General features: G+C 48.0%; 1 protein-coding gene across 4 annotated transcripts in view; it reads left to right on the top strand.

The window, feature by feature from the left end:
- The window catches only part of HOMER2 (homer scaffold protein 2), a 131,928-nt gene that overhangs the window by 28,976 nt on the left and 85,465 nt on the right, over positions 1-17,487 (top strand). The window contains exon 1 of one of the 4 annotated variants that reach the window (XM_061158819.1): positions 6,643-6,707. The exons of the other annotated variants lie outside the window; for them this stretch is intronic. Within the exon in view, the coding sequence (XP_061014802.1) occupies positions 6,703-6,707 (5 nt within the window). The 5' untranslated portion in view covers positions 6,643-6,702. Of the gene's footprint in view, positions 1-6,642; positions 6,708-17,487 lie in introns of those variants that run through there. 4 annotated transcript variants of the gene reach the window in all.

The following is a 17,487-nucleotide window of genomic DNA, read 5'->3' as shown; positions in this document are numbered from 1 at the left end:
AAATGTAAACCAGACCATTCTCCAAGCTGTCAGTGTGGTTGGATAAATCCCCTTAACCCTGCATCAGGGCCCTGGGGACCGCTCCCAGCTCATCACCTGCCTTGCTAAACTCTGTGCACTCTAACCACACTGACCCTGCAGTTCCTCAGAACTTCCCAGCCTTCTCCACCTCTGTGCTACTCTGTCTAGGACCTCTTCCCTCCACCATATCCTGCCCTTTGTTCTTCAGGCCTTTTTTTTTTTTTTTTGATGTGGACCATCTTTTTAAGTCTTTCTTGGATTTGTTACAGTATTGCTTCTGTGTTTTATGTTTTGTTTTTTTGGCCGAGAGGCATGTTGGATCTTAGCTCCCCAACCAGGGATCAGAAACCATACTCCCTGCTCTGGAAGGCTAAGTCTTAACCACTGGACCCCCAGGTAAATTCCCAGGCCTCTTCTTAAATGCCTCTTCAAAGAGGCCATTCCTGACAATCCCTCTCAACCTACATTAGGACCATTTTATTCACACAGGTAACAGTTTATATGTTTCTGATTTTTTAATATTTCTACCCACTCTTACAGTTCCATGACATTATAGAAGCATTTTGTCCCTTTTGCTGAGCACTTTATCCCTAAAACTCAGCACAGTACCAGGCACATAGGAGATGATTAATATTTCTTGAAAGAATATTTTTCTATGTTACTATCTAGAAATATAGTACAAATTATACCACAGATATCTTAATTGCTGCAAAATATACCTGATTGTTACCTGTTTAATTAATGACTTTAGTAAGATACTTGTTTCATATGTAGTGGAGAGAAGGTTAGAAGACAAAAAAGTTGAAGTCCCTGGACTAGCATACCAGAAATCTGAACACACTAATAATATACATATACACTGTGAGCCTAATTTTGCTGTTGAAAGAAGAAACATACATGGATTACAGGTTTTGAAATCAATTTAGTGGGTTGTGAACAGCATTGCTTTTAAAAATACAACAGAATGGAAAATGTCTTAATGCTTTGCAGGTGAGAATTGCTTTGTGTAACTTTCACTTATATATATAATTTTTGTTTCCATTTTGTCTAGGTATAACTGTAGATAAAGTAGAAGTATGTACCCAGCCACAGTGTAAAATCTGTTTCTTACTGTAGGTTGCAATTTTTTTAAAAAAATGGAAAAGCAAGATTTTGATTCATTGCTTTTGGAGCTATGCAGACAATTTGAAGTCCTAGACATTCCCTGGTGAGGTTCTTGTTCAGTGTTCCACACATTCACCTTTCTGAGACAACCAGTGATTGGACTACTTGGAGGATTCTAGTATACAGGAAACTCCCAAGGCTACTTTCTTTTATTTGGGACCAATTTTAGATTTACAGAAAGGTTGCAAAGACAGTACAGGGAGTTCCTATCTATCCCCACCCAGTTTTCCCCCATTGAAAAAAAAATTTTTTTTTTAATTTGGCTGCACTGCACAGCATGTGGGATCTTAGTTTCCCAACCAGAGATCAAACCCACAACATGGAATGTGTGGCATAAGGAAGAAACCAACACTGGTACATTACTATTAACTAAATTCCAGATTTTACTTAGATTTCAAAATTTTTTCTTCTTTATCTTCCAGGATCTAAATACAGTATTTAGTAAATCATCGTGTCATCACCTTGGGGCTTACCTGGTAGCCAAGACAGTAAAGAATCTGCCTGCAATGCAGGAGACCAGGGTTCGATCCCTGGGTCAGGAAAACTGGAAGATCCCCTAGAGAAGGGACTGGCAACCCACTCCAGTATTCCTGCCTGGGAAATCCCATGGACAGAGGAGCCTGGCGGGCTATGACCCCCATGGGGTTGCAGAGTCGGACACAACTGAGTGACTAACACTCAGCAGCCAAATAATAACTCATATCACCTTAGTTTCCTCTGGTCTATGACAGTTTCTCAGTCTTTTCTTGCTTATCATAACCTTGACAGTTTGACAGAGTACTGATCAGGAATTTTGTAGAATGTCCCTCAATGTGGATTTGTCTGGTGTGTTTATCATGATTGTGTTGTTCAGTTGCTAAGTCGTGTCCTATTCTTTCGAGACCCCTGCAGCCTGCCAGGCTCCTCCATCCATGAGATTTCCCAGACAAAAATACTGGAGTGAGTTGCCATTCCCTTCTCCAAGGGATCTTCCTGACCCAGTGATTGAACCTGAATCTCTTGCCTTGGCGGGTGGACTCTTTCCCACTGAGCCACCAGGAAGTGCCCCTTTCACGACTAGGTTATGGGCTTAGGGAAAAATAACGTACAGGTGAGGTCTGCTTCTCTTCCATCGCATCAGAGGGTATGTGATTCCAGCATGGCTTACAACTGGTGATGGTATCCTGGATCACCTGGCCAAGGTAGTGTCTATCCGGTTTCTCCACTGTAAAGTTCCTGTTTTTCCCTTCCCATTCTCTCTTCTTTGGAAACAAAGTACTAAGATGCTAAGACCAGCTTACTGTCCAGGAGGTGGAGGAGGGGAGAGCACCTGCACATGTTGTTTGAGATTCTTCTGTAGAGAAGGTTTGTTTCTTCCCACTTATGTAATAATTTACATCAGTATGGATTTGTATTTGTTATATTTTGTGTTATAATCCTATACAGTGTTATTTATCATATTGCCCAAATTGTTCCAGCTTTGGCCATTGGAAGCTCTTTCAGTTAGCTCCTGTATCCCTTCAGCAGACGCCCAGCCCTTGTGTTGTTGTTGTTTTTTAGTATCTCCTTACTTTGTGGTATTACAAGATACTCTGTGCTGGTTTGCACTTTTCCTGCCTTAGACTACTATCAGCCATTTCTCCAGAAGCTAGCTTTTGGGAGACAAGAAGCCAGTGGTGTGGACCACAAACCTCTTAGGCACAGGGGGTGCACAGTGCTCTTCTGCCCAGGATGCCTGGGAGAATTCATTTGCAGTACAGAGGAAGGGCACACGTGGAGCTGCTGTTTTCCTTAATTTCGCAGGTTCATGTAGCTCTCTGGTGAGCCATCCACAGTTATCCAGTTTGCCCCTGTTGGAGCCCAGGGTGTCCTTCCCGTGCCACCTATCAGGTTCCGGAGCCTCTGCTGCCTGCAGAGAATGGCAGGAATTCCAGGTCCCTGAGGTTGTTCTGGTCAAGACATGGCCTCCCAGACTTGTGGGACATCTCTGCCCTGCTCATTTCCAACTCTGGGTCTGTTCAAACACTAGTTTTTATTTTCCCAATGCTATCAAGTTTGGCTTCTGCCCCATCTCCTCTCTCTTGTGCACATTCAGTAAGTGTCCTTTCTTTCCTTAGGAAAAAGAGCCCATGGGATGGACAGTGATTCAGACTTCACCTTCCAGTGAGGGGTGTGCAGGTTTGGTCCTTGGTGGGGGAGCTAAGATCCCAGGTGCCTCCTAGCCAAAGAAACAAAACATAAAACAGAAGCAATATTGTAACAAATTCAATAAAGACTTTACAAATGGTCCACATTTTTAAAAACAAAAACAAAAAAAGAAAAAGGAGCCCACCAGGCAAGGGTTCCCTCTACCTCTCTCATCTTCCCCTCTAGACCCTCCACCCCTCTCCAAGGCCAGCACCTCTGCCTGGCCTGGACCCCATCCTCTCCTGCTTTCCCCAGGATTACCCCTTCCTTTTCACATCTTCAGTCTTGTCCCACATCACTGACTTCTCTTGGTCAACCTAAAAGGATCCTGAAGTCTTTTGGCCAAAAAAGACTCTCCTTGGCCTCACCTCAATGTCCAGTCAGCATGGAGTCTCTCCCTTTGACTATGGGACTTTTTTTTTTTTAATATTCATTTATTTATTTGGCTGCACCAGGTCTTTGTTGTGAATTCTTGAGGCATATGGGATCTAATTCCATGATCAGGGATGGAACCTGGGCCCCATGCATAGGGAACTCAGAGTCTTAGTCACTGGACCTCCAGGCAAGCCTCAACTGTGAGACTCTTGAACAGGAACGACTTCACCCATCATTTCCCTTGGCAATTGGGGCCATGAAGACCATGTTGATGGGCGATATTTCACAGAAAAAGGGTTACTGTGTTGGCTTCAATAGAGGGAGGAGGCACTAATAGGGAAATTAAGTGGCCTCTTTCTAGGGAAAACTCCAAGATGAAGTACTGCTGGCAAGAACTGGAAGCTTAGATAAGGCTCTGGGCATCTGGGAAAGCTCCTGAGAGGCAGCACCCAACCTGGGCCTGGAGTTGGGGGTGAAGGAGAGGAGTGGCGGTTACCCCCTACCCCCAGGGACAGCAGCCTGAAACTGGGGGAAAGGAGGGACATCCATTTCCCACTCTTGTCTGATCCACCCTTTCCTGTAGGGAAGCTTTGGTCACAGTCACTTTAATCCCAGCATATTTAACCTTACCGGGCTTATACCTCCCGCACCGCCCTGCTTTTTGCTGACTGTGTGAAGCAGCCCAGGTGATTCAGCAGCCCCACCTGTGTGGCTTCAGTACCTCTTCCCAAGGTAACTTGGGTGTTGCCCTTTCCACCAGTGGAGCCAAAGGAAACTCCCTCTCAGGGTTGGGGACACTGCTTGGTCCAAGTGCACCGTGAGTCTATTCTCCGATCCTCCTACTCCAGCTGAGCCGGGTTCTTCTAGTCCTCTTTCCTGACTCCTCCTTTTGATACTGCTGGGAACCTCCACCCCCCCACCCCCACCCCCACCCCAACCAGCTTCACCTGGCCTTTGGAATTCAGCTGGTGATGAGTTTCCTCCAGGATCAAATGCTTATCCAGTCCTGGCTCTGTGTGTTGTGTGCTAAGTTGCTTCAGTTGTGTCTGACTATGGACTGTAGCCCACCAGGCTCCTCTGTCCATAGGATTCTCCAAGCAAGAATACTGGCGTGGGTTGCCATGCCCACCTCCAGGGGATCTTCCTGACCCAGGGATCGAACCTGGGTCTCTTATGTCTCCTGCATTGGTAGCGGGTTCTTTACTACTAGCGCCACCTGGGAACAGACTTACTTGTGCTTACAGACAACCTGGCCAATTCTGTTTATCTGTGGCCTAGCCTATTTGCTCATTCATTCATTCAACAAATGTTTGACAGAGGACTTTCAGGCACTGTTCTAGGCACTGGAGATGCAGTGATGAGCAAAATTTATAACAGCTTCATAGAGTGTGCAGATGTGCCTGAGAGATGGTTAAATTATTAATTTCACAGACATTACATACAGTGAGTGCAATGAAGAAAAAGTACAGGGGTTCAGAGTCTTGTCTGGGGCATCAGATAAAGATTCCACAAGGAAGGGACAGTTTAACTGAGATCTGAAAATGCGTAGGAATTGACGAGGCAAAGGGGTTGGGGTGTCAGAGACAAGAGAGGAAAGTATCTCCCCAGACTGAGAACAGCAGGTGCTGAAGGGAGGATGGCCAGTTGGCTGCTGCACAGGAAGCAAGGGGAGAGAATGCATGGAGAGTCTGGAGAGGGAGATGGAGGCACCATGAGGCCGGCCCTTGTGAGCATGTTCAATATCTTGTGTTCATCCTAAGGATGGTGGGAAGGAGATAGGATCAGGTCTGTAATTGAGACAATTACTCATAGCGGGTCACCAGCCCCAGGAGGAGACCTTGAGGGTTCCCAGGTAAAGCTGTGGTCCCAGGAAACATGCGGGTAGGCTTGGGGTGGTGGCCCTGCTTCATATGCTTGTCCCTAGACTTTTGTTTACTGTCCTGAGTAAAGAAATACTGCCCAGGCTCAGGTGGGCAGCATGTTCTCAGGAGAAAATGATCCTGTGAAGGGCCCAGAGTGGAGATGAAGATTAGTTTAGTCCCCTGCCGGCCTTTAGTAGGGGATCGGGACGTGATGCGTAGAAAGAGGACCTGACGCATAGAAAGAGGACTTGATGCGTAGAAAGAGGACTCAGCGATCGCTCTTCTTGAAGCTCCACCCTTACCCTCCCAATTTCCTTTGCTCTATGCCAAGTTGATTAAGCCTCCTGAAAAGCGATTATGTTCTAGTCGGGAGACCCCAACCCATCTTTGCCCATAGAACACCTGCGGCGGGTGTAGGATCCGGAATTTCATGGTGGGGGTACCCTGAGCCAACACCCTGGAGTGGACCTGCAAGATGAAAGGGGGCTTCAGGGCGGCACACGGCCGTGCCCATCGCAGATTCTGAAGATTTTGGGCTCAAAGCTGAACGTATGTCCTTGGGCAAGTCACTTCCTCTTCTGGGGGCTCGTTCCTGCAACTGCAAACGAAGGGTCGCCCAAGTCCCCTCAGTCCCACAGGCTGAATGCTTGCTCTGGCACTGCGCCAAGCCCCGCGGTGGGCACGGGGCGGGGGAGTGCCAGTGCCGGGTCTCCAAGGGAAAGGCGGGGGGAGGCGGGTGGCGACCGCAGGGCGGCGCCCGGGGACGCCGCACGCCCCGCTGCGCCCCCCACCCCTTGGCCGGGCGCCGAGTCCCGGGGGCCACAAGGTTACGTAAGGAGCCGGGCGGGGGGGGAGCGGGGCGGGGCGGGCGCCGCCCGAGCGCGACCGCCCAGCCCCCGGCGGCCCAGCCCCCGCCCTCCCGCCCGCCCGCGCCTGTTGGCGGCGGCGGCGGCGGCGGTAGTGGCAGCCGCGCAGCCCCACGGAATGGAGCGGCGCCGGGGCTGAGCCGGGCGCGCAGGGGCCGCCGCATGTGCCGCGCGGGGAGCGGCTGCAGAGTCGGCGGAGAGCGAACGCAAGAGGCCCCGTCGGAGCGGCCACCGGAGCAGCGCCGGAGATGGGGTGAGTGAGCCCGCGCCGCGCGCGCCCCGCGCGGCACCCCGAGGGGCTGCGGTGCCCCGACTCGCGTCCCTAGGCTCTAAGTCCCCCTGAGCGAACCGGCCTCTACGCCCAGCGCCGGGAGCCTGAGCCAGCGCGCAACCGGCTCCGGAGAGCCTGGGGCCGCCCGACCCCGCGCTCTCCGCTCCGGAGCGCGGACACCGGGCAGGGGCACCCCGGCCTGGACTTTCAGCGCAGCGCGCGTGGCCTTCGCCCTCTAAGGCAGCCCGGGCGCGGGGGCACCGGGCGGGGGCAAGCACACTGGCCGGCCTCCCTGCTTCGGCCATTCTGCCGCGGTCCCTTTGCTCCAGGCGCGATCAACTCCAGGGCCTGTGTTTGGGAGTCTAAGAAGCAGTTTGTCTCCACGGTTGGATTTATTACATACAAAATGGAAATCGAAGTTTTCCTGGAAAGGGAACTCACCAGATAATAATAACCCCCCGCATAGGAATAGTGGACTTTATGCTTTGAGGTGACTGAGGATGTGTAGGTAAGGCTTCAGTCTTTGAAACAACTGAGTGGATGCTCAGGAGAGAAGTTGAAGCACTCTGTCGAAGTGACTAATGCATCCGAGTATATAAAGTAATTTAAAAAGCAGGATTGATTTCTCCTTGGCGTCTCTCTGAGCAGTAGGCGCTGTGAGTCAGGGAGCTGCTGCGCTAATAACACAATTAACTCCGTGCATCTGCTCACCCAATGTGAGCACATATTAATGATGTGCTGTGCAGGTTCTGGGAGTGGTTATTATTCCCATTTTACAGATAAGGTAGCAGAGGCCTGAAGTGGTTGGGTGACTTCTCCCAGGTTGAGCAGGCAGCTGATGAGTGTTTGTAGAATGACCCCTGAGCGCAGGGGCAGAGCCACCAGCGCAGCCTGACAGTGGCCGTGGGGTGGGTTGGTGGTGGGTACCTGAAGGGGAGTTCCTGAATCTCTGTGTCCCCTGCTGCTGAGCTGAGCGCCCTTCACACATTCCCCAAGACCCAAAGACTTCTGCGGGGTGGTAGGTCTAGAGCGCTTGCTTTTCTGGGCAGGATTGGTGAGCAGTGGAAAGGGGAAGGGTCCTCCTGGTGGTCTGACAGGGCTCCCATGGTGGCTTTGTTGTGCCTTAGTCCTTACCAGTTTGTGGAGTCATTTTACCCAGTGAATTTTTATCTCTGGGGTCTGTCTGTAAAGTGTTTGGAGGAACCAGAGAGAGGCTGAAATGAATTTTGAGAAGGGAAGTGTGAGAACTCCAGACCGACGTGAGCAGGTCAGGGGGGACAGAGAGGAGCCTGGAGATTTGCTGAAGACACTGGTGCTGATCCAGATTTCACACGGACAAAGCTGTGAATGGTTTCTACCAGAGGCACCCTGGCCAGGAAGCTGTTTTCCTGTAACATTTCCAGTGACCTCTTGGTTGGCTATGAAACGCTGCTCTTTGTGCAGTGGGAACCTTTGAGGTTCTCAGATTTCATACTTTTTAAAAAAAATGTATAGAAAGAAGGAGTTGGCAAATGTAGGTCTCAAGATGGAAGATAAAAGGAACCTGGTGATTTTAACTCTTTCTGTACACCACCCCCCGCAACTCCCAGCCAACACAAAACCAACCCAACACACTGGCAGGATCAAAAATAAATATTGAAGCTCCATGGTTGAGATCAAATGATTCTGTGGAAATGAAAATGTTTACTCATAAAAGCTTAAAGAAAATGTCAGAAAATAATTTTTGTTTGTAGAGAAGCAGGGAGGAGTAGCTTGGGGATTTTATTTAAACACTGAATATGTCTTTCATGTAATTTTAACATCATCTGATAAATGTCTGTTACTCACTTCTCATAGGTAAGGGGTGGTTGGTAACTCCTACCTACTTCTGCCATTTTTAATATATCCACCTCTTCTATAATTTATGTGAACATACAAACCATGGCTGTAAATTGAGATGGAGCTAAGGGCTGGGTAAGCTGTTCACACAGAGGAGGGAGCCATTTTCACCGAAAATAGAACCAATGTCATCCTTTCCGAGAGTTGAGTAGGATGGAGGGAGATGAACTAAGAAAGGGCAGCCAGTAGAAGAGCTTGCTGTGATCCTACAGCTTTGTCACAGTGCTACTGTGTAGACATGACCAAAATTTAAAAGGAAAAAAAAAAAAAAATCAAGCCTGAGTTTCTCTCTCCCCCACTTAAGATGCTTTTCCTCATTCAGAAGTTCACTGCTATTTCCCGCTTCTCTTCTGAGAAGTGTTGTGCGTTGTATGTCTGGTTTCTCCAGTAAAGTTGTGTTTTCACTCCCCAAGGAAGTTGTTTCCTACTTGCTTCCTTCCTCAGGTCTCCCTCTTCTCCCCCTACACACATCTTGCCTCCCTTTTCATTGACAAAAGACAGCCACAGTCCAAGGAGGTGCCTCACCACCACCCCCACGCCTACAGTCCTGTGTGTGGCCACCCCCATGTTTTCCTTCCTACCTGTTGTCCTGCCAGAGGCTCGCCCCTCCTGGAGGACCAGCCATCACATCCCCTTTCACCTTGTCAGGGAACATTTCTTGTTTTCTCCCCTCCATCTGTCTCTAGGGTCTTTCCCATCAGTGTACAAACATGCTTTGGTTCAGTGCTGTCCCGTGGAACTTTCCACACTGATGGTAACATTCTTATCTGCGTGGTCTAGTAAGGTGGCCACCAGCTACCTGTTCCTGTGGGGCACTTGAAATGTGGCTAGGGTGACTGAGACCTAATTTTTTTAAGTTTGAATAGCCACAAGTGGCTAGTGGAGCCGCCATGTTAGACAGCACAGCTTTAGCGTCTCTCATTTTATTGGGTTGACCAGAAAGTTCATTTGGGTTTTTCTATACCATCTCATGGAAAAACCTGAATGAAATTCTTGGCCAACCCGATACATCCCTGTCCTCCTTCTGTTCCACTTCTTTGCTCCCCTTTACCCGAGAACATCTCAAAAGAGAAGCCCGAAACCACCATCTCTATTCGTTTCCTCTGCCTGTCATTTGTCAGCCCTTCACAGCCTACAGTCTGGCTTCTGTCCCCACCTCGTCCCCAGAACTGCTGGGTCACTGATGACCTGCATGTTGTCAGACCTCTGTCCATGTCTTCCTCCCCTCCTCAGCAGTGCTGCTCCCCTGTGGCCACTCCCTCCCCCTCGCCTCCATACTCTCCTGGGTTTCCTCTTCTCTTCCCTATGGCTCCTCTTCAGTCTGCCTGCTGGTTGCTCCTCTGTCTGACCTCAGAGTGATGGGGTTACTTAGGGACTGGTCCTGGTTCCTTTTTGCTGTCAACACTCTCTTCCTTAGTAATGTTATCCCATCCCTCCATGGCTTTAAGTACTATCTATATGCTGGCAACTCCCATATTTATATTTCTTTCTTTTTTTTTAATGTTTAGTTTATTTATTTGGTTGTGCCGGGTCTTAGTTACAGCTCTTGTGATCCTCCATCTTCGCTGCAGCATGTAGGATTTTTAGTTGCGGCACTAGATCAGGGATCTAGTTTCCTGACTAGGGGTTGAACCCAGGCCCCTTGCATTGGGAGCTCAGAGTCTTAACCACTGGACCACCAGGAAAGTGCAGTCCAGGCCACTGTATTTTTAACACAGTACTTTCCCAGGGCTTCCTGCTCTTGTTCATGCACAGAGTTCCCCAAACCTCTCCTTCCCTCTGTCTCCTCCATCCCCAGTCCTTGGCCCCACCATCCACTCACTTGTAAGAGTCATCCTTGATTCTTCTCTTTCTCACCCCCAATATACAGGCTGTCAGTGGGTCCCCGGGGTTCTGCTCCTGGGATATTATCTGGGGGTGCATTCACCTCTCCCTAGAATCACAGCTCCTACCCTACTCCTGGCCATTTGCCTCCATCCTGGACTAACTTCCTAATAGGCACCCCCAGCATCCACTCTGGGGTGTCTCTGGTCCACTCTCCACACAGGAGCCCAAGTGATGGGTCACACCACTTTTCAATCAGGTCACACCACTCTTTGCCTTAAATCCCTGCCAGCCGACAAGGGGTTGTCCTGTGCCCCGTCCTCCCAGCCCCTCTGGCCTCCCTCCCTGCCTTCTGCTGACCTTGGCCTCCTTTATTTTCTTGCCCTGCTTGGGAGGTCTTGGAATTCGTTCTTCCCTCCACCTGGAATGCTTTTGCCCTGGCTCTGCAAAAACCTTCCTCCTTCTCATCCTTGGCATTTGGACATAGAGATCACCTGCTTGCTGAGATGGCCACACTTTGTTCCCACCATTGTTCACCACACCTGCCGTTGTTTGGATTCTTTTGTGCTTGTTTATCATCTGCCTTCCCCAATAGCATCCCGAGAGGATAAAGTATTACGTTCTTCACCAGTGAATCCCAACACCTAGCACCATGTCTTGCACCTAATAGGCTTCCAATAAATTTTTTGATTGAGTCAATGCTTGAAGTGGTGGGCAGCCTTGCCTGGACGCCAGCCTGGAAGTCGTGATCATTTCTGGATTACTTTTTATATAGCATTTTAATTGAGAGTTTCAAGGGCCAAGAGAGAAGGAAATCACATTTGGAGGCAGTTTTCTTTTAATGCTGAAGCATGCTGTTTAGCTTTTATTGTGACTTGGGTTAATTTTCAGGCTGTCGGCTGTCACCCGAGCATTGGGGTTGTAAATTGTCTTTCTACCCGCCTGCAGAAGGCTAAGAGAAAAGCCAGCTTGTGTGCTGTTGTGACTTTGGGATGCTTTTGTCAGTGTTTACAAACAACATCTACTGTATTTCTGTTTGGCTTCAGTTTACACTCATTTGTTTTCTTCAGCCAAGATTATGTTGCACTTGGTTATCTAACACCGGGGGCCTTCGCTTGGTAATCTATACTGGTTTGCTTTCTTCTGATGATCATTCCTTCTCCTTTAATTTTCCACTCCTCCTGAATCACACCTAATTTCATAGTTCTTGCAAGTTAGAGACTTTTGCGGGGGGAGGTTCGTGTTGGCTAAAATAAATAACAGGCTCTTGAATATATTGAGGAAACTTGTCTTCTTTTGGTTCTGTTATGGGTTTCGTGTGTGTGTGTGTGTGTGTGTGTGTGGTTCTGTTATGGGTTTCATGTGTGTGTGTGTGTGTGGTTCTGTTATGGGTTTCGTGTGTGTGTGTGTGCGCGTGTGCGTGTGTGTGTTGGCCACAGACCATGGCTTGCAGGATCTTACTTCCCTGACCAGGGATTGAACCCCAGCCCATGGCAATGCAAGTGCAGAATCCTAACCAGTAGACCACCAGGGAATTCCTCTGTTGTGGGTTTTTTTGTTTTTGTTTTAATTTTTTAAATATATCTTTGGCTAGTAACTGTTGCTGCTCTAGGGCTTTCTCTAGTTGTGGTCAGCAGGGGCTACTCTCTAGTTGCCGGGCACGGACTTTGCATTATAGTGGCTTCTCTGACTGTGAAGCATAGGCTCCATGGTGCACAGGCTTCAGTAGTTGGGGTGCACAGGCTTAGCTGCCTCACGGCATTTGGGATCTTCCCAGACCAGGGATCAAACCTGTGTTGTCTGCTTTAGCAGGCAGATTCTTAACCACTGGACCACCAGGAATGCCTTGTGGGTTTTTTAAACTTGACTTACTGAGGTCTCAAGCTCGTCATTTGTTAGGCAACTGGAGAATCTGTTGAGGATCCAGGATGAGCAGACCTACCAGTTAGTTCCTGCCCTTGTGGAGTTTGTATTTTAGAAGGAAAACATAAGCCACATACACAAGTGCCAACTATATGTGTGAGTTTAAACAAAATGCTGTAATACATAGGGTGTCAGAGGAACTATCAGGGGAACATAAGAAAGATTCCCCAGTGCACTCGGCAGAAATGCTTAGGGAGACCCTTAACATGTGGGATCATCCTCATTGTTCAGACAGTCCTCAGTGTCACCCTTAGTGTCAGAGTTGGAAAAGTACACAGTGCTTGGCATGGGGTAGATAACAAGTAGATATGTGCTAAATGAATGAATGACTCATTTTGGGTTGACTTTCACTTTGGGAAAATGCCATCATGCTTATTGGAAACAGTCCTGAAACTCCTGACTTGGATTCAGGATCGACTTAAGGGCACTTTTGCTGCTTGTGCACAGTTCCCTGAAGGAGGACCCAGAACAGAAAGGGGGTTTGTTTTTTGTCTGATGGGCTCAGTGGTTTGTGTAAATTATTGGGTTTCCTTTCTGCAGTGGCTTCTGGGGAGCTTAGGAGACAGATGTGTGGTGACCTTATCACATTGATGAGATCTCATTGTTTACTTCTATTCCTCGATCAGTTTTTTGACCCTGTCCTTGTTTTGCCTTCACTCTTTCACTACTTAAAAAACAAAAATGGAAATAGCTTTGCTTTTTTCTAATTATAAAAGTATTATATGTTCATACTAAAAAATAACAGTGTAAAGAAGGAAGTGAAAATTACTTGTCATCCCACCTCACAAGGATAACCTCCATTAGCAATCAGATGTCCGTCTTTGCAGACTCTTTTTCCATGTATACATGTCTCAGTGTCTAGATAGACGTTTACATAGAGCAAGCAATATAAAAAAATTGGATATTTTTATCAAAATTGAATCATGTCACACGTCTCTTTTGTAACCTGTTTTTCAACTTAAAATACCTTGAATGGACATCTTTCCTTGCCAATTACTATAAATATACACCATCATTCAACTCCAAACCTATTTCTGATTTATCATTTTGCTGAATTTTATACATCTCTGCAAACCTGCTGAAATCCTTTCTAGAGCAAGGCAGGGTATAAATTAAAAAATAAAAGTCACATTTTGATAATCTTTTAAATGAATTACTGAAGGAAAGAAATGGTAGAGGAGACCAAGTAATTTGTGGAGACTGTGTGATTTTGGATGAGTCACCACTCCTTAGTGAATCCTGGTAAGAACACTGAGGATCCCTCGTGGTTGCTAAGGGTGGCTGGTGGACGGGGACCCAGCTGCTCAAACTATCTCTGCTTGTTTGGAAATATTAGGGCAGAGTAATTCTGCTGTAAGACCTAGAAGAGAAGGCTGCCTACAAGCCAAAAGCACCCATGCCCACCCCTTAGACGTCTTCCTCTGCAAAGCCCTGTGTCTTCTGGGCATCAGGCCCCTCCTGCAGAGAGGCTTCCCTTGGCGAGGGGATTGACAGGAACACACACAGTCAGGGAGGTCGGTACAGTCCCTGCTTCAGTTGTCAGGCAATTAAAAAAAAAAATCTGAAAATGAAAAAAAAAAAAAAATCTGGATAATCCTGTGACAGATTACCTCTGCCAGCATTGGCACCTAAAACCTTTGGGAAAAGACTTCTTTTGGTATATGGAGTGGGGATGGGAGCTCCTTTTCCCTTTGAAAAGAAAAACTCCCTGCACCTTTGTCAAAAGTGAACAGCACCCCCAAACAGAGTTACAATAGAGAAAAAGCATTCTTCAGAATATTAGAACTCTCAGGTGTGCTGGGTCCCGACCTTATGGCTCTTGAGAGTTAGACTTTTTTTTTTTTCCTAACATGAAAATAAATTAAGCACAAAGGAGCCTCGAGAGGAGCTGGGGCCAAGAGCTGCTGATTTGCATAGGCTTGGATCCTTGGGTCCCCGAACCCCACATGTTCTCTGCCTGCACTTCTAGGTATTGCGCACTCGGCCTGCCCCCCCACCCCCAGTCGTATTTATAGGCTTGGAGGTGCGTGTTGGCAGCCGGAGCCGGTTTCCTAGCGGGGTGTGCGTTGTGTGTGGGAAGAGTGTCAGGTTGGGAACCTCTGCTGAATGTACGATGAAGCCTCCCTCCAGTAGTTCTGCCGCCGGGGGCTGTTAGTCATATGGTATCATTCTGGTAGAATTTATTTAAATTATATTTCAAATTAGCTTGTTAGAATAAAAATACGCATGTGGGGAACACATTTAGACATTTGTCAACGACTGGAGATTTTTTTTTTTTTTAATTTTTTATTCACAAGCCTGGTTGATAGTCGTTTTCTCCTTCTGAGGAATTGGGGACCATGGTATCCCCCACCCTGTTCAGAAAAGCTTAGGATAAAGCATTGCCACCAGCCGAAGCAGTTAGCTTAAGAGCCGTGCATTAAGAGACCCTGGTAGTTGTTGCTGTTTAGTGGCTAAGTCATATCTGACTGTTTTGCAACCACATGGACTGTAGTCCACCAGACTCCTCTGTCCATGGGATTCTCCAGGCAAGAATACTGGAGTGGGTTGCAATGTCCTCCATCAGGGGATCTTCCCGACCCAAGGCTCCAACCAAGTCTCCCGCACTGGCAGGCAGATTCTTCACCACAGAGCCACCTGGGAAGCCTAACAGACTTCCTAAAGGGTTCTAAATACGCAGGTACCTCCCAGCCAAGTGGAGGCTGCATCCCAGCTGCCGGCAGGGCTCTGACCAGTCCTCTTCAGTTGCCTTGTCCTGGGAGGTCTTGGTCCAGCTCTCGGGTGATGCGCAGGACCATCCAACCAGCCTTTGTCCTCCTTCCTCCCCTTATGTACTGGGGGATGTCTTGTCTGTGGGTTACAGGGTAGGGGTTGTCCACAGGGATCTAATTAGTGAGGTATATTGCAGTCCCTGCTACCCTGGCATTGGATCCCTTTTGGGATTTTTAATTGGGAAAGCTTTTAATTGGAGTTGTCCAGATAAATGGAGAACAGGAGGGTTGCTTTGGTGTCTGTTGTCCTGGGGGAGAGGGGTGATGGAGAAGGTCCTCCTGGGGACAAGGAACAGAGCCTGTGCGGGGACGAGGAACAGAGCCTGTGCTGGGACGCTCTGAAGGGCAGGAGAAGGAGCTCCTGGTAGACGTGGCTGATTTCAGCTCAGTTGGTCTGAGGACGAGCTCTCTAACCCGTCCAGGCAGACAGAAACTAGAACTGGCTATCTCAGCAAGATGAGTCTGTTGTCATGAAAGTCCACCTGTCTGGGAACTGGGGAGGATGCTGAGTACAGATCCCAACCTTCCTGGCTGGCTGTGTGAGCTTGGACAAGTCATTTTATCTCTTTAGCTTCACCATCTACATCTATCAAACGACTGAGAAACTGATGAGAAAAATGTGTACATAACATTTAACACACTGTTTTGACACATAAATGGCTTCCCAGATGGCATTCTTCCTAGTGGTAAAGAATTCATTTGCCAATGCAGGAGATACAAGAGATGAGGATTTGATTCCTGGGTTGAGAAGATCCCCTGGAGAAGGAAATGGCAACCCACTCCAATATTCTTACCTGGGAAATCCCATGGACAGAGAAGCCTGGTGGGCTACTGTCCATGGGGTTGCAAAGAGTCAGACACGACTGAGCATACATATATACTTCACTGACATAAATATTTCATCAGTGGTGGGCAAGTTCCCTAAGATCATCATGATCATTTCTGCCTTGGGTGGAAGGTCTACAGGTGGCTCCCGATGTACCTTTCTGGGGTACATGATTAGACACGGTCCATTCTTGGGTGCTCCTCAAGTCCTCAGCTGCTCTCTCCCAGTCCTGAGTATTGTCAGAATTGGTTCCCTGTCATCATGTGACCCAGAGGATATGCAGTTTGCCTTCTGAAGCTTCTGCTCATATCACTAAGCCTCTCAGTTCATGTTGGTAGAGAAATGTTACTAGCTAGTAGAGAAGAAAGGTCAGGAAGCTGACCCACCTATCTTCACAAGAAAACCAGTCTGTCAGCCAGTTCCTTTCATGGGAAGGTGCAAGAGTGAACCAAAAACAAAAATCAAAAATCAGTGTCTCCCCATTGTGGGCGTCAGACTAGTGATTTGTGCTGCAAGTTAGGGAACCCTTTGTTGTATATTCATTCACTTATTCATTCAACAATTCATGGCCATCTACCTATGTACTGTGAACAATCACAGTGATGGTCCCATGATGCTTTCAGCCTGGTAGGGGAGCTAGACATCAAACAAACATGGACTAACATGGGAGATATCGATATGGGACCAGGGCCTATGTGGACTAGAGAGTAATTGGTTTCAGGGTCTCATACCTCTGATTCCCACCCACTTATATGGATCTGAACCCCTCTCTGATCACCCTTCATCTGTTCATCAGCTCTGATAACTTTCTTTTTAATAGTTATTTATTTATTTTCAATGTTTTTGGCTGCACCACAGGGCATGTGGGACCTTAGTTCCCCAGCCAGGGATTGAACCCGTGTCCCCTGCATTGAAAGCACAGAGTCTAAACCAGTGGACCACCAGGAAGTCCCTCCTGTAGCTTTCTTGGCCATCCCCTTAGCTCTTGAGCACCTTCTCTGGGCCAGGTGACAGGATGACAAAGCCTGTTGGGATTGGGTTCCTGCCCTCCCAAAGGAGAGGGATGGTGGGTAGCTAATTAGGACAATGAAATAGCCTTTTATTGAAATATGACTTAGGATAAAATTCCTAACTCTTTGAGAAGTTGCAGAAGGCTTCTTGAAGAAGGTGACTTTGGAACTGAGTCTTGAAGGATAAGAAGGAGTTTCTGAGGCAAACAGAACTGCAGGGCAAAGGGAAGCATTGAGATGGAGAGAGGGGCCCACAGGAGCCAGTGGAGTGTTCAGGTCAAGAGCAGAGACCTTGAACTCAGGCCTGGGCTGGCCATTTGCTGGCTGTATGGCTTGGAGCAAGATACTGACCTTTGTGAGCTTCACATTATGTGTGAAATGGGACTGATGATATTACCACCATCAGAGTGTGGTTGTGAGGATTAAGTGAAGCACACCCTGTGACGTGCGTTAGCTTAATAGTGGGCAGGGAGGTGAGAAAGAATGTGCAGTGCATGGTGGGCGTGGAGAAGGGGGTCAGGAAGGTACAG

Source organism: Dama dama, chromosome 13 (assembly GCF_033118175.1).
Source record: "Dama dama isolate Ldn47 chromosome 13, ASM3311817v1, whole genome shotgun sequence".
NCBI lineage: Eukaryota > Metazoa > Chordata > Mammalia > Artiodactyla > Cervidae > Dama > Dama dama.
Note: the sequence above shows the minus strand (reverse complement) of the source record. Positions and strands in the feature narration are given on the sequence as shown.